At 42.5% G+C, this 25,362-nt stretch overlaps 1 protein-coding gene and 1 pseudogene across 3 annotated transcripts; one reads left to right on the top strand and one right to left on the bottom strand.

The window, feature by feature from the left end:
• Window positions 1–692: 692 nt before the first annotated feature.
• Window positions 693–2,321, bottom strand: LOC129858579 (lysosomal thioesterase PPT2-A-like; annotated as a pseudogene).
• Window positions 2,322–3,678: 1,357 nt separating this feature from the next.
• Window positions 3,679–24,660, top strand: LOC129857439 (pre-mRNA-splicing factor ATP-dependent RNA helicase DHX16-like). Of its 3 annotated transcripts, none has more exons than XM_055925683.1 (21): window positions 3,679–3,952; window positions 4,789–4,991; window positions 5,094–5,326; window positions 5,672–5,858; window positions 5,970–6,026; window positions 6,194–6,448; window positions 6,638–6,874; window positions 7,137–7,328; window positions 7,569–7,679; window positions 7,804–7,919; window positions 8,088–8,298; window positions 8,681–8,779; window positions 9,555–9,707; window positions 13,174–13,314; window positions 13,545–13,707; window positions 13,978–14,096; window positions 16,357–16,424; window positions 16,865–17,027; window positions 17,827–17,988; window positions 19,249–19,422; window positions 23,839–24,660. In XM_055925683.1, exons 2-21 carry the CDS (start codon window positions 4,794–4,796, stop codon window positions 23,965–23,967), a joined length of 3,168 nt encoding a protein of 1,055 aa, XP_055781658.1. In that variant the 5' UTR covers window positions 3,679–3,952; window positions 4,789–4,793; the 3' UTR covers window positions 23,968–24,660. The 3 variants fall into 3 exon arrangements, with proteins under 3 accessions (XP_055781658.1, XP_055781659.1, XP_055781660.1); XM_055925684.1 differs by having other exon boundaries at window positions 5,675–5,858; XM_055925685.1 differs by lacking the exons at window positions 16,357–16,424; window positions 16,865–17,027; window positions 17,827–17,988; window positions 19,249–19,422; window positions 23,839–24,660 and adding an exon at window positions 14,981–15,262.
• The last annotated feature ends 702 nt before the right edge of the window (window positions 24,661–25,362 follow it).

The raw sequence follows: 25,362 nt of genomic DNA on the forward strand, positions 1-25,362 counted from the left end.
CCTGAATTTGTCAAATATAACATCTCTGTTTGGTTAATGATTACACCCCTGTTTTGAGAAGTGAATGGCCGTAAATCAGCAGTCGATTGGATTATTTTCATAGGCACACTTTTCATTGGTAATGTACGGCGCCAGAGCTCCTCCCTCAACTAATAGCTACAATGGAATGTAATTCAAGTTTATCCAACATTTTACATTACATGTGATTCTGGTGGCAATCATTCCCATAATATAGCCCCCCGGAAAAACATTTAGCTTACTGTTTTTAATTTCTGCTCAGATCATTGTGATCTATGGAAATCTATGGAACTAGGACATTTGCATGTTTGGGCGATTGTGTGCCAACATGGTAGTCCAATGTTCAGTAATTATTTTGAAGATTCAGTCAAATATAAAGATTATACACTATCACACAGATTTATTCAAAGAGAGAAACAATTCTGATTCACCAGGAGAAGAGTGAAAGCATTGTGCAAGCACACACCATGTGAAATTGAGTTAAATTCAGTTCACTTCCTTTTATTGTACAAAAACACTTGATTTCGCTGTTTCATAGTCACAGACAAACAATACTGTATAAAAAATATAAAATAGGCACTACATACAACTATGATATGTCAATCAAAGACAATTTGCATAACCTTTTATGTCTGTTTCTGTGAACATTATATTCAGTGTGTATGTGTGCATGTTCATGTCAGCCACTCCTCTATGCAGCCTCTGAACACTGTCTCATTAGAATGCCAATAGCTGTGCTTCACTCCTGAGAGCACATACACAGACAGGTCTCCACGAGCATGCAGTGTCTTCAGCCCAAACGAATCCCTAACCTACCACTATTCAAATGAGAGAGACAGAGAAGCACATAGTTACCCATCACATTATGACATGAACATTATCAATGATGGTAAATGATACCATTAAACTAACTTACTTCCTGGTTCTTCATCTCAACAATGGTTTCGTTAAAGTCATAAAATCCAAACTGACTGATTGAAGAGAACAGAAATGGTTAGTCCAATAGGTATAGAGTGTCACTAGTGTCAAGCCCACGTCTCAGAAATGCAACCAATGTGTGTGTAAGAATGCAGGATATACAACAGGGCAATTAATTTAGTGTAAAATAATGGTGATGATGGTGACCATGGATACCTGGACTCCCATGGTGTAATCACGCCATCATCTGGTCCTCCAATCAACACCAGCTTGTTGATATGCAGGAAGTTCTTCCTCCACTCTGATGATTAGAGAGAGAGAGATACATTTATTTGTTTTGAGTGTGAGAGTAACTAGGTCTCTCCACATTTTATAGAATTTAAAACTACTTAGGCCAACAGTGTCAGTAGGGCCAGACTGAATCTGCAGTTTTATCAAATATATATATTCTGGGAAAGTAATTTAAGCCAAACTAAATGTGTTGCTACAAAATGTGTAGTTCTGTTCATTATGCTGACAAGGCAGTGTTATTAAAGGAGAAGTAAGGAACTTTGCTGGAGATTTTGTCTCTCCCTTATCAGTCAATGATGACTAATCTAATCTAGGTTTCCAGTTTTGGATATTGACATATCTGCAGTAGGAATGAATTTCACTACCTGTCATTTCCCTGTGTGGTCTCTCTCCATTCAGCAGGGCCAGATAATTGCTGCTCTACAGGAAGCGTTCTCTTTGGTTTGGGTCTGGTAGGACAAAACATTTTGGTGCAAGCACAAAGGAACAGTTGTGAGCCTCTTTACTGTACTCAGATACACATCTACAAACGACAGTTCTGGTTCTCTATTTGTTCGACACCGAAGTTCCACTTTGACTACCCAAATCTCTCTTAGCATTCCAGAAGTTGCAGATGGACAATTTCTGTCCTACTGAAGAGTAGCACACGTGAAAAACACGGGCCTTTAGATAGTGGGGAAAAAAACATTTCAGAATTTCTGTGTCTGTGCGAGAAGCACAACGAAAAGGCTCGTGTGGTGTGTGGAACATATAATGTGTTTAAAGTTTACATTCGGCTTGCAAAGTTTCACTTTTTATTTGAAATGTGAGACATTAATAGATTTTAGTTTTACTTTGTGGTATGACAAAAAGCTCAACTTCAATGTGTTAGAATTTGTTGGAGGAAATCATTTTTTAAAAAGACCTATACATAGGCCTTGCCTGATAGAAAATGACTTATGAGAAGAAAGTGACCATCACTGACTGATAACTGAGATAGAGAGACCTTGTGATAAGCAGATAAGATGGACGCCATGCTCTGCCTCCTGCATGATTGGATAGAGCGTCTTTTTGAAGCCCTGCACCTGCACCCACAGTGGCATCAGGCTGGCCATGTTATCATACAGATATATCACTGACACGTTGGTACCTGGATGGGCCTGTGAAAATAATACTTCAGCTTATATTGCAAGTTACAAGAAAAAATGATGTACTTGAAACATGTTATCCTATCATATTATAACATACATTATAAACTGGGTGGTTCGAGCCCTGAATGCTGATTGGCTGAAAGCCACGGTATATCAGACCGTATACCATGGGTATGAATTAAAAATGTATTTTTAATGCTCTAATTACTTTGGTAACCAGTTTATAATAGCAATAAGGCACCTCAGGGGTTTGTGGTATATGACCAATATACCACGGGTAAGGGCTGTATCCAGGCACTCCACGTTGCTGTATCCAGGCACACCACATTGCGTTGTTCATGAGAACAGCCCTTAGCCATGGTATATTGGCCATATACGACACCCTCTCGGACCTTATTGCTAAAGTATAATGATATGATGGGCCAATATTATAGGATGAAAACGTTGTGTTTGCTCCTGGTATTTGGGAAATTATGGATGGATTACTTTTTTCTCTCTGGAGAATGGACAACAGCCACATGTTTTTAGAGGAATATGTTGTGTTACATTTGTATCACAGGTGCAGCATCATAAGGTATTGTTCAGGGCCGTCAAAGAGGCGGTGAACAATGATGACCGGTTTGTACCCAAGCGTGTCGGCCAGGTTAACTCCACATAAGAGCAGCAGAAGTCCCTTGATGTCCAACGATGCTCTCATTTTCAATTAAACCACCGAAAAATAAAGTTTGATTCCTTCAGCGTGCAGGAGATAACAATTGGTTACATAACCCTAGCATAATTGCATTACCCTAGAAATGTAAGTTCCAGTCTACTATGTTCACCTACTTTCATTATTACACATCTGTGTGGTGGGGTTCACGGAAGAACACACCCCTTTTTCTTCTATCATCTTATTTCATTGTCAGGCGCATGCTAACCTCACTTGACTTTGAGTGTTTGGTGCCATCAATTTAATTCACTGTAATTCAATGGTCACGACACGCACTTGGAAGGATGTTTACACTTTCCAGTTTGTGCCTAAATTCCACTCACAAAAGGATTAGACGGGAAATAATGTAAATGGGTATAGATTTCACAGGTCTTTAAACCATTGAGTGTAATGCAAAATGCCTCATCAACTAATGAATGGTATTAACGATGATCAATGTACATAGCGGGAAAAATATGTTTATAATGCAGGCTCTTCATTCAGATGCAGATGTGCCATCATTTGGACAAACTATTGCGCAGTACTTGTTCTGATTGGGTTGTTCTGTACACCAACCACCAGGGGGCAGAATGCAGAATCCGACCAGAGACTTATTGAAACTACGTAGTTCCGCTTCCAGTTGTTGCACCATGGATGGAGTAATCACCTAGCCAGAAGTTGTGGAAATGTTTTGCTTAATAAGTGTCATTGTAACCAACAGGATTGTTGTTAACGTTAGTAATGAGAGGGCTAATTTTAACTTCACTCATTAGTTAAACGTCCACATATTAGTGAGGCGTGAATCAAATTAACCTAAACTGAGCAAGTTTTTGTTAAACTTGCTAGCTGCTGCGTGTTGTGCTGTTTTCATATATCACCCCCATGTTCATTGCCGTTTAAAAACAAGGTAATGTGGCTCGCTAGCTACCTATCTATATTATGAATAGTTTCCTCTTCAGATCTTCAAAGAGCAAATAAAGGAGGGAAAGAAAAGCTAGAGGGCTTTCAGTTCGAATGTTCCTACTAAAGCTCATCCAGCGGATCTATTCCGTTTTACAATTAAGCAGTACGGCACGAGGGTGTGGTATTGGCCAATATTCCACCGGTAAGGGCTCTTACCCAGCAGGACGCAACGCGGAGTGCCTTTACAGCCCTTAGCCGTGGTATATTGGCCATATACCACAAACCCCCCGTGGTGCCTTAATGCTATAAACTGGTTACCAACGTAATTAGAGTATTAAAAATAAATGTTTTGTCATACCTGTGGTATATGGTCTAATAATAATATTTTTAGTAACCTGTTTATAATACCGTTAAGGCACCTTGGGGGTTTGTGGTATATGGCCAATATACAATGGGTAAGGGCTGTATCCAGCCACGTCGCACTGCTTCGTTCTGTAAGAACAGTCCTTAGCCATGATATATTTGTCATATACCACACCCCCTCCTGCCTAATTGCTTAAATATACCCTTGTGTAGCATATAAATCTAGCTGTGGCAGCCATTCCCTGCTACAACGTCACCATTGCTAAAGAAGTTCCCCATTTATATGACATTTTATATACCTAGCACAGGAGGTTGGTGGTACCTTAATTGGGGAGAATGGGCTCGTGGTAATGACTGGAGTGGGATAAGCCATTATTATGAGCCATTTACCCCTCAGCAACCTCCTGTGATACCTAGTACTATGCAACTCTCTGTCTACATCTATACCGTAGCTAACTGATTTTGTCTCCCAATTAGTAAAAATGGCAAACCTAGAGCAATGGGTGAGCGACAGTCTGCACGACATCCTCGGCCTTAGTGACAGATATGTCGCCCAGTTCATGATCGGCTCCGCTCGTAAATCCTCGAGCGCTCAAGGCTTTGTGGCCCACCTCAAGTCGACGGGCACCATCGACATTAATCAGAGAGTGATCGCCTTTGCACAGGAACTGTATGAAAAGGTACAATTATTTGCTTTCTTTGTATTGAACTGCATGCTTGTTTCTTATTTTGACCGTGGTTATTATGACCATCTAGTAATGACTTTCGTCTATGTGTTTCAGATTCCTCGTAAACAAGTCGTTGAAAAGCCAGCCAGAGCGATAGAGCGACATGTCATGGAGATTGAGAGGAAGAATCGAAATTACACCCTACTGTCGGACAGCGAGAGTGACGGAGAGGCGGTGAGAGAGAGGGAGAAGGAGAAGAAGAAAAGTAAAGACCGAGGCGATAAGAGGAAGCACCTCAGGAAAAGGGAGGAGAGTCAATCATCTAGTGAAGAGGAGACCCCTAAAAGGTAATCAACCTTGAAAGAGGTTTCATGTTGCTTGCTTGTGACACGTTCTACCTGCTTTCCTCTCTCTTGTTGCTTTTTAGCTAAATGTTGACAGCTGTATTTGACTTGTATGGACTTCAGGGAGACAGGATGTAGCTTCTGGAGTCTATGGTCTCATGAACTGAATTGCAACCATAAATACATAACAACAATCAAGCCAGTTACACTAGAATATTTTGATTGTTTTCATGCTGTGTAGTCTCCATTTTTCAGCTGCTACACCTCTGTGGCTTCATTGCCTGCTTGAACAAGCCTCCACTTAGATTGTGTGGTTGGAGTTTCTAAAAGGCCCTTCCTCTTTCTCAGTAGTAAGCTGGGCCATGGCGACCAGAAGTCCAGTAAGAATGATGAAGAGGAGGAGGAGGAGGAGGAGTGGGAGAAGGAAGAGAGAGAACGCGTACTGGATCTGGAAGAGAGGGATGCCTTTGCCGAACGAATGAAACTGAAGGACAAAGACAAGACGAGGAACATCATGGAGAGAACGGACAAGAAGGTGGGATTGACTCTGAATGACGCAATCCAACCCAGTCTATTTGACTTACAAGTGTACTTGTAGGTGTGTTTTGTTTGTTGGCTAAATGTTTTTCCATGTATTTTCCACCAGGGCTACGAGGAGGCTCAGAAAAGACTAAAGATGGCAGAGGAGGATCATAAGAAAATCGTGAGCACATTATTAAAATGCCCAGTAACTATTATCATATAATCGTCTAGGTATAAAAAAGGTATATAAAAAAAAACACAGTATAAATATAATTAATAGAACAGGGAAAGCCCCTGAGACTCATTATATGTCTATGGTCACCACCTATCTTTACCTCTTTTCTATAGCTTCCAGAGTTGAGGAAGGAGTCTCGCAGGAACTACCTGTCCAAGAGAGAGGCTGAGAAGCTGGAGGACCTGGAGGCGGAGATAGCCGATGAGGAGTACCTGTTCTCCACGGACGCGCTGACGGAGAGGGAGCGGAAGGAGCTGGAGTACAAGCGCAACCTCCGAGACCTGGCCAAGGACTACAAGAAAGCCGGCGCCAAGGAGAAGGAGGAGAGGAAGAACAGATACTACATGCCGGAGGAGAAGAGGAGTAAAGTAAGGAGGAGATAGTTGGCTAGTAATGGTCCTGCCATGGATAGCCAGTACTCTTGTTGAAATGGAGATATGTAAAACACTAGGATCCGGGGCTTGATTATATATATATCTCGCTCACTCTCTATTTCCCTCTTCCTCTGTCTCTCCCTCTATCTCCGACCGTCTCTCTTTCTCTTTCCATCTCTCCAGGATATTCCTCAGAGGGACATGGAGCTGGAGTTGGAGATGCCCATGGAGGGTGGAGGAGAGCAGGGTCGCTGGGAGGAGGAGAGGTTGAAGACCGCCTCGCTCAGCTTCGGGGCCAAGAAGGAGAGGGAGAAAGGGTTGAAGGCAGAAAGAGAGAAGTACCAGCTGATCCTGGAGGAGGACGAGATGATCAACTTTGTCAGCAGTGCCGTCATCATGAAGGGAACCCAGGATGAAAAGGTTGGTTGACACTAACTTTTATCATGGAAGCGTTTATCTCTGATAGATTGCAAGGAATAGAGCTATAATTGTTGCTATTTTGTCTGAAAGCTAGTTGAACAAAATGTTGCAATAATTCAAATCCAGAAAATATTTTACATTCCAAGCATAATCGGTAGCAATCAACCAATACACACCTGAGCTTCTGTAGCATTTCTACAGTTGTAATATTTGTACAACAATTGTAATATTGTCTTCATCTCTGTATGCTGTGTGTCTCCAGGAGCAGGAGCAGGCAGCCTTGTCCCAGGCGGAGGTCCAGAAGCAGTCCATCCAGGAAGTGAGACGCAGCCTTCCCGTGTTCCCCTACAGAGAGGACCTGCTCCTGGCCATCCAGCAGCACCAGATCCTGATCATCGAGGGAGAGACGGGCTCCGGCAAGACCACCCAGATCCCACAGTTCCTCATGGAGTCGGTTGGTACACATTATTCAAGGGCCATTTCCATAAACTTTATTATGGGCACATATCAAAGAGGTTAGAGAAAAGCAGAAGACACATTTTCCATTGGACATTTTGTGTACGTTTGACAAGGTCATCTTAAATCGTCAATGTTTTGTCACTTTTTCTACAAAAAAAGATATTGTAGTCTTTCACCCTGATCCATTTGTGGCATTATGCTTTTCTGACCTGTGGTCTGGCTTTACATCTCCTAGGGCTACAATGATGGAGGCATGAAGATTGGGTGTACCCAGCCCCGTAGAGTGGCAGCCATGTCCGTAGCAGCCAGGGTGGCACAAGAAGTGGGCGTCAAGCTGGGCAACGAGGTGAATATGGCACAACCACTCTCACGCGCTCTCTCTCACTCTGATGAAGCATACGTAATTCTTACTGTATATGGTAGAAAACATAAACTCACCTTATTTGTCCAACCACCCCTTTCTTCCTCAGGTAGGCTACAGTATCCGTTTTGAGGACTGTACGTCGGAGAGGACAGTACTCAAATACATGACTGACGGAATGCTGCTCAGGGAGTTCCTCACAGAGCCTGATCTGGCCAGCTACAGGTACCACTATATGCCCCGTCTGTCCTTCTCTTTAGACATGTTTTCCATATGTAGAGGTTTATGTTTAAAAGTGGTATATTATGAAATGAAATAATCCCCTGCCATATTGTTTATAGTCAGTATGACAGGATAACAATACATGATCAACGATCCCTTCCTCTCTCTCAGTGTGGTCATCATTGATGAGGCTCACGAGCGGACGCTGCACACAGACATCCTGTTTGGCCTGATCAAGGACATCGCCCGGTTCCGTCCGGACCTGAAGGTGCTGGTGGCCAGCGCCACCCTGGACACAGAGCGCTTCTCCTGCTTCTTCGATGACGCCCCTGTCTTCAGAATCCCCGGCAGGAGGTTCCCTGTGGACATCTTTTACACTAAGGTATCGCTGCTGACAATCTGTTTAGTGGAATGGCCTCAGGACAAAAGATTGCATCCCCATTCTCCAACCTTCTCCCAAAGTGCACACTTTCCACCGTGGATTTAACATGGAAACTCCCTCCGGTCAATGTTTAAACCGATCTAGAGCCTTTAAATCTGTGACAGGAAGGGCATAAGTGCACTCTTTGAGGCAAGGCGGAAGAAATGGAATAATAAATAATGTAATGTAAATCATGTAAATACCTTTTAGAATGTGAATAATTTCACTCGTGAAAAGTGCCAGATGATACTAATGTACATCAAAGATGTAGGCCAATTATCTGTTCTTCTGTTGTACTCTTTGCTCTCTGGTATGTTTTTTTTACTATTTCCTTCTCTCTCAGGCTCCTGAGGCAGACTACCTGGAGGCCTGTGTTGTGTCGGTGCTACAGATCCACGTCACACAGCCCCCCGGAGACTGTCTGGTCTTCCTCACTGGACAGGTCTGACACACTCACGCCTTGACCCCTCACTTCAATGCTGACATTCACATTACGTCAGCTACTACGTCACATTACATCTGCTCTCACTCAACGTCAGATCCTACATCGGTCACTACACATTAGCTACTACGTCACGTTACATCTGCTCTCACTCAACGTCAGATCCTACATCACATTACATCTGCTCTCACTCAACGTCAGATCCTACATCAGCCACTACACATTAGCTAGGCCTACTACAAATCACACTACATCTACTAAATCACACACTACATCTACTAAATCACACACTACATCTTCTAAATCACACTACATCTACTAAATCACACTACATCTACTAAATCACACTACATCTACTAAATCACACTACATCTTCTAAATCACACTACATCAGCAACCATCTTAAGTCTATTCATTCTGTATGTGGCTTTAATGTGTAGGGTGCCGTCTTTCAGATGGGACGTTAAACGGTTGTCCTTACTCTCTGTGGTCACTTAAAGATCCCTTGGCACTTATCATAAGAGTAGGGGTGTTAACTCCGGTGTCCTGGCTAAATTCCTGATCTAGCCCTCATACCGTCATGGCCACCTAATCATACCCAGCTTCCAATTGGCTCATTCATCTCTCCTCCCCTGTAACTATTCCCCAGGTCGTTGCTGTAAATGAGAATGTGTTCTCAGTCAACTTACCAGGTGAAATAAATAAATAAATGACACATACATGTCTGCCAAGGTGTCTGTCCTTACCGCTCTCCCGTCTCTCTCTATTTCCACAGGAGGAGATTGAGACTTGCTGTGAGCTGCTGCAGGAGAGATGCAGGCGTCTGGGCTCTAAGATATCTGAGCTTTTGGTGCTTCCCATCTACGCCAACCTACCTTCCGACATGCAGGCCAAGATCTTCAGCCCCACACCACCTGGCTCACGCAAGGTGAGAGGACCTCTTCTGTCCATTTAAACTTGTGCCACTAGGGGGTGCTCAAGGACCACTTTGGAAATATGTTTTATCCTCTGTGATCAAATAATGTTAGAAAATATGTATGCATTATTTTCCTTACTGAAATGGAAATCCAACCCAACTGAAGGAGATGGCCACCGTTTTAACGATCCCGTAACCAATTGTGTGTGTTTTTTCGCGTTTTATTTATAACTTAATTTGTACATAATGTTTCTGCCACCTTGTCTTATGACCGAAAGAGCTCCTTGATATCAGGGCAGCAATTACTCACCCCGTACTGGAGGAATTCTTCTTCTTCAACGAGTCAGACGGGAAGGATTTACTCAAGACACCGACAAGGCCCTTGTCCCCGTCATTCGCAGGAGGAAAAGACAGAGATATCGTTTACAATGTAAATGTAAATGTAAAATGTGGACTACGGTGCGGGTGCCTTTTAAGGATCCGTTGCCGAGAGGGTAATCTACCTTTCCAATCGGTCCTATTAGCCAACGTACAATCAATCGATAATAAAATAGACGAACTACGAGCACGTATATCCTACCAACGGGACATTAAAAACTGTAATATCTTATGTTTCACCGAGTCGTGGCTGAACGACAACATGACTAACATACAGCTGGCGGGTTTAAGCTTTTTTCGGGCAGGATAGAACAAAGGACAACGGTCTTTGTAAACAGCTGGTGCACGAAATCAAAGGAAGTCTCAAGGTTTTGCTCGTCTGAGGTAGAGTATCTCATGATAAGCTGTAGACCTCACTATTTACCAAGAGAGTTTACATCTATATTTTTTTGTAGCTGTCTAAATACCACCGCAGACTGATACGGACACTAAGACTGCACTCAATGAGCTGTATACGGCCATAAGCAAACAGGAAAACGCACATCCAAAGGCGGCGCTCCTAGTGGCCAGGGACTTTAATGCAGGGAAACTTAAATCAGTTTTACCTAATTTCTATCAGCATGTTAAATGTGCAACCAGAGGGGAAAAAACTCTAGACCACCTTTACTCCACACATAGAGATGCGTACAAAGCTCTCCCTCTCCTTCCATTTGGCAAATCTGACCATCATTCTAACCTCCTGATTCCTGCTTTCAAGCAAAAACTAAATTAGGAAGCACCAGTGATTCGGTCAATAAAAAAGTGGTCAGATGAAGCAGATGCTAAGCTACACGACTGTTTTGCTAGCACAGACGGGAATATGTACCGAGATTCCTCCGATGGCATTGAGGAGTACACCACATCAGTCATTGGCTTCATCAATAAGTGCATCGATGACGTCGTCCCCACAGTGACCGTACGTACATACCCCAATCAGAAGCCATGGATTACAGGCAACATCCGCACTGAGCTAAAGGCTAGAGCTGCCGCTTTCAAGGAGCGGGACTCTAACCCGGAAGCTTATAAGAAATCCCACTATGCTTTCCAATGAACCATCAAACAGGCAAATCGTCAATACAGGACTAAGATTGAATCGTACTACACCGGCTCCGACACTCGTCGGATGTGGAAGGGCTTGCAAACTATTACAGACTACAAAGGGAAGCACAGCCGAGAGTTGCCAAGTGACACAAACCTACCATACGAGCTAAATTACTTCTATGCTCGCTTCGAGGCAAGTAACACTGAAACATGCATGAGAGCACCAGCTGTTCCAGACCACTGTGTGATCACGCTCTCCGTAGCCGATGTGAATAAGACCTTTAAACAGGTCAACATTCACAAGGCCGCAGGGCCAGACGGATTACCAGGACATGTACTCCGATCATGTGCTGACCAACTGGATAGTGTCTTCACTGACATTTTCAACCTCTCCCTGTCGGAATCTGTAGTACCAACATGTTTCAAGCAGACCACCATAGTCCCTGTGCCCAAGAACACTAAGGTAACCTGCCTAAACGACTACCGACCCGTAGCATTCATGTCAGTAGCCATGAAGTGCTTTGAAAGGCTGGTCATGGCTCACATCAACACCATTATCCCAGAAACCCTAGACCCATTCCAATTTGCATACCGCCCCAAAAGATCCACAGATGACGCAATCTCTATTGCACTCCACACTGCCCTTTCCCACCTGGACAAAAGGAACACCTATGTGAGAATGCTATTCATTGACTACAGACTACAGCTCAACACCATAGTGCCCTCAAAGCTCATCACTAAGCTAAGGACCCTGGGACTAAACACTTTCCTCTGCAACAGGTTCATGGACTTCCTGACGGGCCGACCTCCAGGTGGTAAGGGTAGGGAATAACACATCCGCACGCTGATCCTAAACACGGGGGCCCCTCAGGAGTGCGTGTTCAGTCCCCTCCTGTACTCCCTGTTCACTCATGACTGCATGGCCAGGCACGACTCCAACACCATCATCAACTTTGCCGATGACACAATAGTGGTAGGCCTGATCACCGACAACGATGAGACAGCCTATAGGGAGGAGGTCAGACAACAACAACAACCTCTCCCTCAACGTGATCAAGACAAAGGAGATGAATGTGGACTTCAGGAAAAGGAGGACCGAGCACACCCCCATTCTCATCGACGGGGCTGTAGTGGAGCAGGTTGAGAGCTTCAAGTTCCTTAGTGTCCACATCACTAACAAACTATCATGGTCCATACACACTAAGGCAGTCGTGAAGAGGGCACGACAAAACCTATGTCCCCTCAGAAGACTGAAAAGATTTGGCATGGGTTCTCAGATCCTCAAAAGGTTCTATAGCTGCACCATCGAAGGCATCCTGACTGGTTGCATCCCCGCCTGGTATGGCAACTGCTCGGCCTCCGACCGCAAGACACTACAGAGGGTAGTACGTACGGCCCAGTACATCACTGGGGCCAAGCAAAGACTCCAGCCACCCTAGTCATAGACTGTTCTCGGCAAGCGGTACCGGAGTGCCAAGTCAAGGTCCAAATAGCTTCTTAACAGCTTCTACCCCCAAGCCATAAGACTCCTGAACAGCTAATCCAAGGGCTACCCAGACTGCTCTTTTACGATGCTGCTACTCTGTTTATAATCTATGCATAGTCACTTTAACTCTACCTACATGTGCATATTACCTCAATTACCTCGACTAACCGGTTCCCCCGCACATTGACTCTGTACCAGTACCCCCTGTATATAGCCTCACTTTTTATTTTACTGATGCTGTTTAATTATTTGTTAATTTTATTTTCTGTTTTCTACTTATCTATTTTTAACTTTAAAAAATGTTTTGTTTTTTTACTTAAAGCATCGTTGGTTAAGGGCTTGTAAGTACCGGTAAGCATTTCACTGTAAGGTGTACACCTGTTGTATTCGGTGCATGTGACAAATATAATTTGATTTGATTTGATCATTTAAGACATTCTTCAGATTCCTGCCTCCGTGTTTCTCATTCTCTTGTGGATGTTCCTGACAAACACGTTATCTGATGTACAAAGTGTCCTCTCTCTGTTTCCTTAGGTGGTGGTGGCCACTAACATTGCAGAGACCTCTCTAACCATCGATGGGATCATATACGTCATAGATCCAGGCTTCTGCAAGCAGAAGAGCTATAACGCCCGCACTGGGATGGAGTCTCTGATTGTCACGCCTTGCTCACGGGTAACACGCTAGCTTTGGTTTTCAAACGAGCCATTTCATGGTCATTGTCCTTGAAAGTATCATTCATGTGACTCTTTTCGGGGTTATTGTACCGTGGTTGTGGAAGATGCCTCTTGCCAGTATTTCAAACACCTGTTTCTTTGACTGTCTTTTTGTAGATTTTGTTTTTAGTTCTCTGGACAACATTCTGACCATTTTGCTGACTCCATCTGTGTTTTGATCCACCACAGGCCTCAGCCAATCAGCGAGCAGGTCGTGCAGGCAGAGTGGCTGCTGGGAAGTGTTTCCGTCTCTACACTGCGTGGGCGTTTAAACACGAGATGGAGGAGTCCACCGTGCCCGAGATCCAGCGAACCAACCTGGGCAACGTAGTGCTACTGCTCAAGAGCTTGGGTATGGAACAAATGCTTTACGTAACAATATCATGTTACAGTGATAAGTCAGAAAACAACATGTTTTAAAAAGAACAAAAGTCCTTTTGAAGTAATCTATTTAAGTATAGTCTGTAGTTCACTATTATGAGTTTGACTTACTTGACTTGACTAGTTTACTTGACTAGTTTGAGCTCCTAGTGGAGCAAAGGGCCTGGGCCTCATTATGAGTTTCTTAAACTCACGTGTCGATATATTTTACATTAGAGTGGAATATATTTTTTCCTGACAGGAATTAATGACCTTATCCACTTTGACTTCATGGACCCGCCCCCTCACGAGACCCTGGTGCTAGCTCTGGAGCAGCTGTACGCACTGGGTGCACTCAACCACCTCGGAGAGCTCACCAAGGTAACTAACGGCTGACTGTCTATCAAAACAACGGCACCATTCCAATACTTTTATATCGTATTGTCACCGTTCCCTCCTCCCTTCCTTGTTAAATCAGTTGAATAAGAAAAAGGCTTCTACGGCTATCCCATCTCAATTTAATGTTGGAAATAAGACCTATAGTGATCCTGATGTTATCTCATGTGAATCTAATAACTTTTTGGTGAATGTGGGTTCCTCTCTGTCAATGAAAATCCAAAACATTTCAAGGAAATCCCTTGGATTACATTAAGGAACATTTCCTTTCTCTGCTTCAGTTTGATCCACCTGATGTAATGGAGGTGATTGGTAACTTAAAGAAATCAGCAGCAAGTAATGATGAGGTGCCTTTTTGGTGAAATCAGTGTCTTCCTCCATTATTGAGCCTCTAACGTATATCTTACTTCACCAAATCAATGCAAACTGGTATTGTTCCTAAAGATTAGAAAATTGCCAAAGTTGTCCCCCTCTATAAGATCCAAGATCTTTTACAAATTATTGCACAATATCTGTACTACCATGTTTTTCTGAAATCCTAGAGGAACTGGTGTATAAAAGAATGTTGAATGTTAAACCAACACTGTATTCTATATGAGCACCAATATGTTTTTTGTAAAAAAAAACTACTTGATTTGGCTCTTTTATAACTTGAGGATAAAATATTTACAGCCCTGAAGAACAATGTATACGCTCTTAGCATCTTTCTAGATTTATCCAAAGCCTTTGACACAGTTGATCATGACATATTACTTGCTAAATTGTTTTCATGATTATATATGTGGCTATATAATTCTGTATATGATAGAGAACAAGTTGTATATGCAAATGGTTGTGCATCTACCAAGATATCCTGTGGCATTCCACAGGGTTTGATCCTTGGACCTTTGTTATTCCTAATCTATATCATTGACCTTGCTGCTGTGTCTTCTACCGTACTTCCCATTCTTTTTGCTGAGGATACCAACTTGATTTTATCAGACAAGAATTTTGATTCAATAATCAACGAAGCCAACTCAAGCATGGGCAATATTTTTGAATTTCCAGATAAACAAATTATCTTTAAATGATAGAAATGAATAAGAAATATTTTTAAAAGAACCAGAATCTCAATTGGTGGGAATGAAATGGACCAGGTTTCATCTACTATATTCCTAGGTGTTCTAGTTGATGAAAAGTTGTCCTGGAAAAATCATATTCACTTTGTGTGCAGCAAAGTGGTGAAGTCCTTTGGTGTCATCAGAAAGATAAGTGATTTGGGTCATCAGGCTTGCTTCCTAACACTATACTATAGCTTCATTTACCCGTATCTCATTTACTTAAATTATCATTTACTTCAGCATTAATATACTCAAATGATGCATCTTAATCTACAAATATACATACTTCCCAGACAACTTACCTAAACCCTTCAATGGTTTAAAAATTTTAATTTAACCTTTTATTTAACTAGGCAAGTCAGTTAAGAACAAATTCTTATTTACAATGATGGCCTACCCCGGCAAAACCCGGACAACGCTGGGCCAATTGTGCACCGCCCTATTGAACTCTCAATCACGGCCGGATATGATTCAGCCTGGATTCGAACCAGGGACTGCCAAAGACTGCCTCTTGCACTGAGTTGCAGTGCCTTAGACTGCTGCGCCACTCGGGAGCCCAAGTTAATTCAAGTTAATTCACAAATCACTGCGATAACCTTTACCCTCCCACTGCCGCACCATAGTCAATTCTCTAGCCGGTACAGAGGTTCCATACTCTGGAATTCCTATCTTCACATTGCCAAAACATCATCATCCCTCAATAACTTCAAGCGTAGATTAGGGGTCAGCCCTATGAACCAAACTACCCAGTAGTCTCCTCCATGTAGCCTAACCCCCACTCTCTCACACGCGCACACACACACACACAATCAAACATGTTTTTTCTTGTATACTGAGTATATCATGTACAGTTATAATTAGTATGCTTTGTTTAACTGATTGCAAAACTTTTTTTGTACTTATATTTGTGTATTGGTTTTTGTGATGTGGTTTTTATCTGTACTGTTTTGTTTTTCCATTTATTCTTTGGTGCGAATAAATCCAACCTAAAAAGTGAAAATGACCTCTGGGAATTAAGGAAGGCTATATAATAGAGCAAATAGATTCCATCACCATTAGACAGGTGAATGAACATATTGGCTTCTAATACCTTAGAAAGGTGACTATTTGAAGTGAAAGGCCATGTAATGAGTGTTGTGTTCCAGTTGGGACGCAGGATGGCTGAGCTGCCGGTGGACCCTATGCTGAGCAAGATGATCCTGGCCTCAGAACAGTGAGTCTCTATGGCAATCCTGGCCTCAGAACAGTGAGTCTCTATGGCAATCCTGGCCTCAGAACAGTGAGTCTCTATGGCAATCCTGGCCTCAGAACAGTGAAGTCTCTATGGCAATCCTGGCCTCAGAACAGTGAGTCTCTATGGCAATCCTGGTCTCAGAACAGTGAGTCTCTATGGCAATCCTGGTACTCGCCTGGAATAAATGATCATCTTGGAATTCATTATTCTTATTGTTCTGTGATAAAAACATAAAAGGTATTTCATGTCCTGTTGAATAATTTGCACTCAATAGTTTTGAGGGGGAAAGATGAGCATCTTTCCCCTTTCTCTCTCTTTCCCCCTCTCACTCAAAACTATTGAGTGCCAATTATTCAACAGGACATGAAATACCTTTTATGTTTTTCACTGAACATTCCCATCTTCCTCTGTCTCTCTAGGTATAAGTGTTCTGAGGAGGTGTTGACCATCGCTGCTATGCTGTCTGTGAACAACTCCATCTTCTACCGGCCCAAAGACAAGGTGGTTCACGCTGACAACGCCAGGCAGAACTTTGTGGTCCCCGGAGGAGACCATATGGTGCTGCTCAACGTCTACACACAGGTCAGGAGGATTGGGTTTGATAGTTAGGATAAAGATGTGATACTACCCCACTTTGTTGTTTTCACTTGTTTCATATAAGGTTTTAGGGTAGAAGTTTTGGGTCATATTCATTTGGCACCAACTGTATAATTATTATTTTTTAAATGGACTGAAACATGGAGGGACTACCTGAACGTGTCCAATAAGAACTGCATTTTCGTTTTTCTGTTGCAAACCATTTTACCATGGTAATGCCCTAATGCAGGGGAAGGCATCTAGGTTCAGCAGCGAGCTGATTTTTGTCAGAGCAGCGGGTCGGGGGGCTGGAACATAATTATTTGTACACTGCAAATTGAAAACAAGTAAGCCCAAAAAGAGGTTGTATTTGAAAATAAGAATTTCATACCTTAATTACATTGAGGCACGATCACATGACTCCTTTTTTAAATTATTTGTGGGAATACTTGGGAACAGATTTTCTATATTTAACTCATTTTTTGCTGAATCCCTGGTGATTTTAGTATTTTTTGACCAAAAACTAAAATCATAAAAAAACTTTAAATATTTGGGGGCTTATAAGGCCCCCCTGTTTTGTCCTGATTTGGAGCAAAACTCAAAGTTCTATGTCAGGGTTTCCCAAACTCGGTCCTCGGGACCACAAGGTTTTTGACCAAGCACTACACAGCTGATTCAAATCATCAAGCTTTGATCATTTGAATGAGCTGTGTAGCGTTAGGGCAAAAAACAAAACGTGTTTGGGAAACGCTGTTCTATGTTTTGTTTTCAGTCTGTGATATTGACTGCTTCATTTGTCCCTCAGTGGCTGGAGAGTGGCTACTCCACCCAGTGGTGCTATGAGAACTTCATCCAGTTCCGCTCCATGAAGCGGGCGCGGGATGTCAGGGAGCAGCTGGAGGGCCTGATGGACAGGATCGAGGTGGAGGTGTGCAGCTCAGGCGGCGACATTGTGCCCATCCGCAAGGTCGGTGTGACTGTGAACGTACATTAACCTCATGACAATGAACACACTATAAAATCGCTTCATCTTGTAAACCTTGTATTTTTTTAAACACCCTCCTAGAGCGTAGACCAGTGTTTCCCAACCTCAGTCCTCGGGTACCCCCCCCCCCCCCCCAAACAGCACACCTGATTCAACTTGTCAACTAAACATCAAGCCCTCCATGTTGAATCAGGTGTTTTTGTCTGGTGCTACAACTAAAAGTGTGCTGTTGGGGGTACTGGAGGACCGGAGCTGGGAAACACTGGCCTAGACCACTTTGTTCCACTTCTAATTTGCTGTGTTACCTGACACCAAGCTCTTTGTTACATGTGTAGCCAATGTGTGAATATGCTTCACGCTACATCTGTGTGCATGCCCCTTTAAACCAGTGACTGTGCAAATTTAGAAAGCACTGCTCTAGCAGTAGTATTCAATAGAGATACAAGCGTATCACTTCACACCAGATCTGAGGGATTGAATGGACCCCTTTATAGGTGATGGGATTAGTTTTTGTCTTCTCATGAAAACAGTTCTTAAATCATGCCGGTTGTTAAGCCGGCCACTCAGTTGGAGAGGCAGGTTGAGTTCACTTAATATGCATCTGAATGGACACTCTGCTTACCCAATTCCCATCATCATAGTCCATCCTCCAGTGAAACTGCTACACAAGGTCTCCCCAAAAGTCAGTCTGTGGGTGATTTTATTTGGAAACCCAAGTAATTAAAAAAAAAAAATATATATATATATATATATATATATTGTTTTAATAATTTTGAAAAGACTATTAAATCACCAGGAAATCATTTCAAAGTGATTTAAATTTTGGAAATCTGTTCCCAAGTATTCCCATGTATAGATTGTATGAAATCAAGGTTTGAAAGGACTCTGTTTTTGTCAATACTAAATCTGTTTGGTATTTTTGCCATCAATTGTCAGTATACAAATGATTTATTTAATAACAAATGATTTATTACAAATTATTTATTATTAACTATGTTTCGCCCTCCCACCATCCGCTCAAAGAAAAATTGGCCCACGGTTGAATGTAATTGGGGACCCCTGTGCTAACCCCTTTCCCCATCTCAGTAACAACATCACCACTCACTCTCTCACAGCGTGCACACATACATTCACTCACACAATGTCTCTCTCACTGATACTTCATTTCAAAATATGTATTTTGACCTCAAATGGACAACCATGTAAAATAAAGGTGAAATAAATAGAAATGATCTCTCTCAGGCAGTGACGGCGGGGTATTTCTACCACACGGCGCGGCTCAGCAAGGGGGGCTACAAGACGGTGAAGCACCAGCAGACAGTCTACGTCCACCCCAACAGCTCCCTGTTCGAGGAGCAGCCCCGTTGGCTCATCTACCACGAGCTGGTCTTCACTACCAAGGAGTTCATGAGACAGGTCTTTCATCAGTACTAGTAGACATGTGGTCATGTTTGTGTGTGTGTTTCTCCGTATGAGGCAGATCTGGAGTCAGATGGAATCAATCCACCACCGTGAAGGACAAAGTAAACTTTAGGGGAGAGTTGTTGCTGTCTTGCCACTGCTGTTATTATTAGTAGTAGTATTAGTATTATTATTATTATTATTATTATTATATCAAGTGACTCCAGGTAGCATTGTCTTTGTATACAGTATTATATACAATGCCTTCAAAAAGTATTCACACCCCTTGACTTTTTCCACATTTTGTTAACGTTACAGCCTTATTCTAAAATGGATTAAATAAATACAAATTCTCAGAAATGTACACACAAATACCCCATAATGACAAAGCAAGAACAGGTTTTTAGAAATTTTTGCAAATTAAAAAAAAATAAACAACAGAAATACCTTATTTACATAAGTATTCAGATCCTTTGCTATGAGACTCAAAATTGAGCTTGGATGCATCCTGTTTCCATTGATCATCCTTGTGATGTTTCTACAACTTGATTGGAGTCCACCTGTGCTAAATTCAATTGATTGGACATGATTTGGAAAGGCACACACCTGTCTATTTAAGGTCCTACAGTTGACAGTGCATGTCAGAGCAAAAACCAAGCCCTGAGGTCGAAGGAATTTTCCGTAGAACTCCGAGACAGGATTGTGTCGAGGCACAGATCTGGGGAAGGGTATCAAAAAAGGTCTGCAGCATTGAAGGTCCCCAAGAACACAGTGGCCTCCATCATTCTTAAAGGGAAGAAGTTTGGACCACCAAGACTCTTCCTAGAGCTGGCCGCCCAGCCAAACTGAGCCATCGGGGGAAAAGGGCCTTGGTTAGGGAGGTGACCAAGAACCTTATGGTCACTCTGACAGAGCTCCAGAGATCCTCTGTGGAGACGGGAGAACCTTCCACAAGGACAACCATCTGCAGCACTCCACCAATCAGGCCTTTTTGGTAGTGGCCAGACGGAAGCCACTCCTCAGCAAAAGGCACATGACAGCCCTCTTGGAGTTTGCCAAAAGGTACCTAAAGACTCTGACCATGAGAAACAAGATCCTCTGGTCTGAGGAAACCAAGATTGAACTCTTTGGCCTGAATGCCAAGCGTCACGTCTGGAGGAAACCTGGCACCATCCCTATGGTGAAACATGGTGGTGGCAGCATCATGCTGTGATGTTTTTCAGCGGCAGGGACAGGGAGGCTAGTCGGGATCGAGGCAAAGATGAAAGGAGCAAAGTACAGAGAGATCCTTGATGAAAACCTACTCCAGAGTGCTCAGGACCTCAGACTGGGGTGAAGGTTCATCTTCCAACAGGACAACGACCCTAAGCACACAGCCAAGACAGTGCAGGAGTGGCTTCGGGACAAGTCTCTGTATGTCCTTGAGTGGCCCAACCAGTGCCCGGACTTGAACCTGATCGAACATCTCTGGAAAGACTTGTAAATAACTGTGCAGCAACGCTCCCCATCTAACCTGATGGAACTTGAGAGGATCTGCAGAGATGAATGGAAGAAACTCCCCAAATACAGGTGTGCCAAGCTTGTAGCATCACACCCAAGAAGACTCAATGCTGTAATCGCTGCCAAAGGTGCTTCAACAAAGTACTGAGTAAAGGGTCTGAATACTTACACTACCGTTAAAACGTTTGGGGTCACACAGAAATGTCTTTGTTTTTTAAAGAAAAGCAAAACATTTTTGTCCATTTTAAAATAACATCAAATTAATCAGAAATACAGTGTAGACATTGTTAATGTTGTAAATGACTATTGGTGCTGGAAACGGCAGATTTTTCTTTTAATGGAATATCTACATAGGCGTACAGAGGCCCATTATCAGCAACCATCACTCCTGTGTTACAATGGCACGTTGTTAGCTAATCCAAGTTTATCATTTTAAAAGGCTAATTGATCATTAGCAAACCCTTTTGCAATTAAGCTGAAAAATGTTGTGCTGATTAAAGAAGCAATACAACTGGCCTTCTTTAGACTAGCTGAGTATCTGGAGCATCAGCATTTGTGGGTTCGATTACAGGCTCAAAATGGCCAGAAACCAATAACTTTCTTCTGAAACTCGTCAATCTATTCTTGTTCTGAGAAATTAAGGCTATTGGGAGAAATTGCCAAGAAACTGAAGATCTCGTACAACGCTGTGTTCTACTCCCTTCACAGAACAGCGCAAACTGGCTCTAACCAGAATAGAAAGAGGAGTGGGAGGCCCCGGTGCACAACTGAGCAAGAGAACAAGTACATTGTTTCTCAAACTAGACAAACTAGACACCTCACAAGTCCTCAACTGGCAGCTTCATTAAATAGTACCCGCAAAACACCAGTCTCAACGTCAACAGTGAAGAGGCGACTCCGGGATGCTGGGCTTCAAGGCAGAGTTCCTCTATCCAGTATCTGTGTTCTTTAACCCGACTTGTGAGGCATCTGTTTCTCAAACTAGACACTCTAATGTACTTGTTTTCTTACTCAGCTGTGCACCCGGGCCTCCCACTCCTCTTTCTATTCTGGTTATAGCCAGTTTGCGCTGTTCTATGAAGGGAGTAGTGAACCGTTTTTGTTCAGTACCAATCAAAAGTTTGGACACCTGCTCATTCAAGGGTTTTTCTTTATTTTGACATTTTTTTTACATTGTAGAATAATAATGAAGACATCAAAACTATGGAATAACACATATGGAATCATGTAGTAACCAAAAAAGTGTTGAACAAATCAAAATATATTTTAGATATTTCAAAGTTTCCACTCTTTCCGTTGATGACAGCTTTGCACATTCTTGGCATTCTCTCAAGCAGCTTCACCTGGAATGCTTTTCGAACAGTCTTGAAGGAGTTCCCACATATGCTCAGCACTTTTTGTCTGCTTTTCATTCACTCTGCGGTCCAACTCATCTCAAACATCTCAATTGGGTCGAGGTCAGGTGATTGTGGAGACCAGGTCATCTGATGCAGCACTCCATCACTCTCCTTCTTGGTAAAATAGCCCTTACACAGCCTGGAGGTGTGTTGGGTCATTGTCTTGTTGAAAAACAAATGATAGTCCCACTAAGCGCTAACCAGATAAGATGGCGTATCGCTGCAGAATGCTATGATAGCCATGCTGGTTAATTGTGCCTTGAATTTTAAATAAATCACCAGCAAAGCACCATCACACCACCACCTCCATGCTTTACGGTGGGAACCACACATGCAGAGATCATCCGTTCACCTCTGCATCTCACAAAGACATGGCGGTTGGAACCAAAAAGCTCAAATTTGGACTCATCAAACCTAAGGACAGATTTCCACCGGTCAAATGTCCATTGCTCGTGTTTCCTTGCCCAAGCAAGTCTCTTCTTATTATTGGTGTCCTTTAGTAGTGGTTTCTTTGCAGCAATTCGCCATAAAGTCCTGATTCACGCAGTCTCCTCTGAACAGTTGATGTTGAGATGTGTCTGTTACTTGAACTCTGTGAAGCATTTATTTGGGCTGAAATTTCTGAGGCTGGTAACTTTAATGAACTTATCCTCTGCAGCAGAGGTAACTCTGGGTCTTCCTTTCCTGTGGCGGTCCTCATGAGAGCCAGTTTCATCATAGCGCTTGATTGTTTTTGCGGCTGCACTTGAAGAAACTTTCAAAGTTCTTGATATCATGTTATGTCTTAAAGTAATGATGGACGGTCGTTTTTCTTTGCTTATTTGAGCTGTTCTTTCCATAACACTAACTTGGTCTTTTACCAAATAGGGTTATCTTCTGTATACCACCCCTAACTTGTCACAACACAACTGGCTCAAATGCATTCAGAAGGAAAGAAATCCCACAAATGAACTTTTAACAAGGCACAACTGTTAATTGAAATGCATTCCAGGTGACTACCTCATGAAGCTGGTTGAGAGAATGCCAAGCGTGTGCAAAGCTGTCATCAAGGCAAAGGGTGGCTACTTTGAAGAATCCCAAATATTAAATATATTTTGATTTGTTTAACACTTATTTTGGTTACTACATGATTCCATATGTTATTTCATAGTTTTTATGTCTTCAATATTATTCTACAATGAATAAAATAGTAAAACAATTGAGGAAAATCTCTGGAATGAGGTGTGTCCAAACTTTTGACTGGTACTGTAAATTAGCAAAAAGTTCTAAACTTGGTTTTGTTTTATCATTGTGGTGTATTGTGTGTAGATTGAGGATTAAAAAAAAAACATGTTAATACATTTTAGAATAAGGCTGTAACGTAACACAATGTGGAATAAGTCAAGGGTTCTGAATACTTCCCGAAGGCACTGGGACAGAATGGGTTGGCAGACTGAATATGATTGAAGGGGCTGTGCTGTTATTCTTACATTACTTTGAATTGATGTTAATATATTTCCCCCCTTTATTTTAACTTCTTTCTCTGCCTCTCAAGGTGATTGAGATAGACAGCAGCTGGCTGCTGGAGGTGGCTCCCCACTACTACAAGAACAAGGAGCTGGAGGACAGCAGCAGTAAGAAGATGCCTCGCAAACAGGGCAAGGCCAAGGAAGAGTTGGGCTAAGGACAGGAACTAGAAAAGACTCAGATACTTTCTCCCCTCAGAGATAAGACAGCCAAGCAGGGCTGCCATAAGGAACTGAGATAAAAAAAACTTTGGGGCCCTTGAGCCAAAAAAAGGTACTGGATAAAAACTCGCATGGTTATGGGCTTATTTATCATAAACCACCTATCGGAGCTAGACGAGCTTGATGATAAGGAAATGTTATGCACTTGGACTGTCAGTTTCCTGTGTCTGGTATGATTTGATGCAGGGTCCGGGGTGAGGTTTCCCCGAAGTACAGATCTAGGATCAGCTTCCCCTCCCCATGTCCTAACCATTGGGGGGGGGGGGGGGGGGGGGGGGGGGGGGTTATATGCAAAACCGACCCAATATCAGCGTCTAGGTGTAACTTCACCCTACTCCATGATGCAGAAACGAGCTGCAAGACAGATGAAAACAAATGACTACTCCAAATGACAGGGCTACTGCTTTGTATGTAATGGCCAATGACAACCAGAGAGTTTGCATATTTACTTTCCTTAAATAGTTCACATTTTTTGCCCAATGTCTGGGTGTTGTTGGGGTTGTAAATGTACGTTCTTGTCCCAATTATACCTAACAGTCGGACAGCCAACAATGCTGTGTGTGTTTGACTCCAGTATGGTTTCACTATCTCCTCTTTCATTTTCTATTGGAATAAACTTTTTACATGCACTTGCTTTGTCCTGTGACTAGCTTAGGCGCTAAGTTTGTTTTGTTTTGTTAACATGGGAGTGTCTGACAGGTTACATAGTTGCTAACACAAACATTTGTCAATGCCTGTCCTCATTATTCATTAACCGTATGATAGCCCATACATAGAATTAGCTACTTCTTGTCTTTGATTTCCCTGTATGAGGAAGTTCAGAGTATCAGGGCTATATTTAGGTTGCTGCTTTGCTTGTTTGAATGGCACAGGATAATGTTTTTTTTTACCAGTGTCATGTAAATCCTGGGATCAGGGTTTGTTAGTTGAAGTGTGTGTTTTATGGGTTGTTAGGATTTTCTGGGATCAGCCAATAGATACAACAAATACTATTCAGTTCCAGTATGTGCATTTCAAACAACTGAAGCGTGATGGGATCTCAGGATGATGTGCACATCATTAGTTTGACTATAGTGGCTTCAAGACTGTTTTCAACTGAATGTAATTAGCAAGTAATTCAACACCAATAATCTGGCTGATGTTCATTGGACTTTTAAAGCTAATGTTTGTAGACACCGCAGAAGATTCCTCTGCTGCTGTTAGTGGGTTGTTTGTATTTTCTGTTAAGTTTGCTAAATGAAATGAGAAATCAAGATTACATGCACTTCTATGGCAGATTTTTCAACCCTTTCAACATTAGTTTACCTAAAAGGGCTTTGTGAATGAAATTA

The sequence above is a fragment of the Salvelinus fontinalis genome, chromosome 6, assembly GCF_029448725.1.
Source record: "Salvelinus fontinalis isolate EN_2023a chromosome 6, ASM2944872v1, whole genome shotgun sequence".
NCBI lineage: Eukaryota > Metazoa > Chordata > Actinopteri > Salmoniformes > Salmonidae > Salvelinus > Salvelinus fontinalis.